We start from the raw sequence: 2,007 nt of genomic DNA on the forward strand, positions 1-2,007 counted from the left end.
CTCCCTGAATAAACCCTTCTTCCTCAGCACAGCTCTGGCCTCCAGTAGGCACTGTTGTGCCCCTTGGAATATCACTGTCTCTGTTTGCACACAAGCTGTAGCAGATTTTTGGAAATGTACAGCTTGCATTTCGTGCATTAGTGAAAAACTGACTGCTTTAGTTACAGGGAAAGGGGAAAAGAAGAAAATAATTTTCCTCAGTTCATGGGGAGAATGCAAAACAGAACCACAGTTCAGTATCCATTGCTCATGATCTGCAAACATAACCGAGACCCTGTCAGTTATCTTCTGCATGTTGTGACTGACAAAGTACAAAACTGCTGCCATTAGTATATCAGAGCCAGTTATTTCAGCCTGCAGCAATACGTACTTTTCAGATAATGATTCTGTAGGGGATCCAGAGATGTTGTGACCATTGGCTCCAGATTTTGCCCCTTTCTTGACATTCTCCAAAGATCTTAAGGAAGTGTCAGCACAGCGGGGAATCAATTGGGGAACACCACTTTCCAGACTTGCAATCCCATTAGTACTTGGCACCATCTTCCCTGTTGTTTCAGGGCTTCCTATGACAGAGATTACGTTTCCCGTTGTGGTTGAAACAGTGCTGTTTACACCAACTTTATTTAGAAGAGGGAAGGTTCTCACTGTTGCACTGATTTTTTTGTTCCTTAAACGATACCTATATAGACAAAGACAGTTTGAAGAAGAGATTATGAACAAGGCTAATATTACAGCATTTGAAACTACTGCTCATGCTGAAGCTAAAATGGGGAGAAATAACTGCAAAATCAATATACACATCACTATCATGAAAGACCAACAGCTCCTCCAAGGGACATTTGACTGGTTAATTTGGAAGTAGGTCTGTGTGAAAACAATGTTATGAAGTTGTCCACTATGTAGCTGGTAAAAACAGGCAGACCTTTATTCCTCACTCAGTTAAAACCCAATTGGTAGGTAGCACATCTGTAATGGATACGGAGATGGAACTTTTGCAGGTACCAGGCCTACAGCCAATCTTATGTTGGAGCATTTTGCTTTTTCTGTGAAAGGAATTGAGGAAAGGGTAACGATAACAACTGCTTTACATATGCTGCTAAATTTAAAAGCTCTAATTTGCATAACCAGGTATCTTGCAATTCAAAGATCTCTCAGAATTCAGTCACAAAGGAAGTGACTTCCAAAATTTCATGGAAGCGGTTTTGATCTAACTGAAACAACAGCACCTTTTCCACACTTACTTTTCAAGCTCTTCCTGAGAGTGAGCGAATGTACAGTTAGTTCCTCGTGGACATCCCCCTTGTTGTCGCAGATCTCGGCACATACTTGTTTTATATTTGCTGTTTGGTTGTGGCTTAAAAATAGAAAAAAAAAATCACACTTTATACAGGTCAACGCAAGTAGGTTTTTGAAAAAAATTAAATACAAACACATACATGTTGTTATTTCTGTCTATCCTTTTTATCGCCTTTCAATGAGGAAGTCTCCAAAAGAAGGAATAAATCCACTTCAGCAAAATTGATCTTGCCATGTTTTCAGGACTGTCAGGCCTTCAACACAATGACCACTGTAACTGCAGCCTCATATGAACCGCACATCCAAATTTGAGATTTGTGACTGTTTTCTTAGAAAGTATCTGTTCAAGATGAGACCCTTTCCTACTTCAGTGTTCACAATCAAAACTCTAGAGAAACAAACTAGGAAAACTTTAGAGGAACATACTTATGTCCAATTATTTTAATGAACTCTTCTAATGGTTTTGCAGCAATTAGGACAGACTTGCATTATTTAATTTAGGATATCAAGATAAAATTCCTACAGGGTCATTATATAGTAAGCTGTTTACTGTAACTCTCTGGTCCAGAGGGTAAAAAGACAATTCCACTAACATTCTTCCAAACATGTTTTGAATCAAAAGGCATGTCTCCCTTCCTTGACTCAGAAATTGTCCTTATGCTTCAAACTGAATTTGTATCTATATCCTCTATGTACATATATTTAGGGAAA

The 2,007-nt window shown here is 38.8% G+C and overlaps 1 protein-coding gene across 6 annotated transcripts in view; it reads right to left on the reverse strand.

Moving 5' to 3' along the window:
• Window positions 1–2,007, reverse strand: part of RC3H2 (ring finger and CCCH-type domains 2) — a 37,950-nt gene that overhangs the window by 13,661 nt on the left and 22,282 nt on the right. For all 6 annotated transcript variants that reach the window (XM_025194104.1, XM_014526760.2, XM_025194100.1 and 3 more), the window contains 2 exons: window positions 1,242–1,354; window positions 371–679 (listed from right to left, as the gene is read on the reverse strand). In XM_025194104.1, coding sequence (XP_025049889.1) covers window positions 371–679; window positions 1,242–1,354 — 422 coding nt within the window. The remainder of the gene's footprint in view (window positions 1–370; window positions 680–1,241; window positions 1,355–2,007) is intronic.

The sequence above is a fragment of the Alligator sinensis genome, unplaced genomic scaffold (assembly GCF_000455745.1).
Source record: "Alligator sinensis unplaced genomic scaffold, ASM45574v1 scaffold611_2, whole genome shotgun sequence".
Lineage (NCBI taxonomy): Eukaryota > Metazoa > Chordata > Crocodylia > Alligatoridae > Alligator > Alligator sinensis.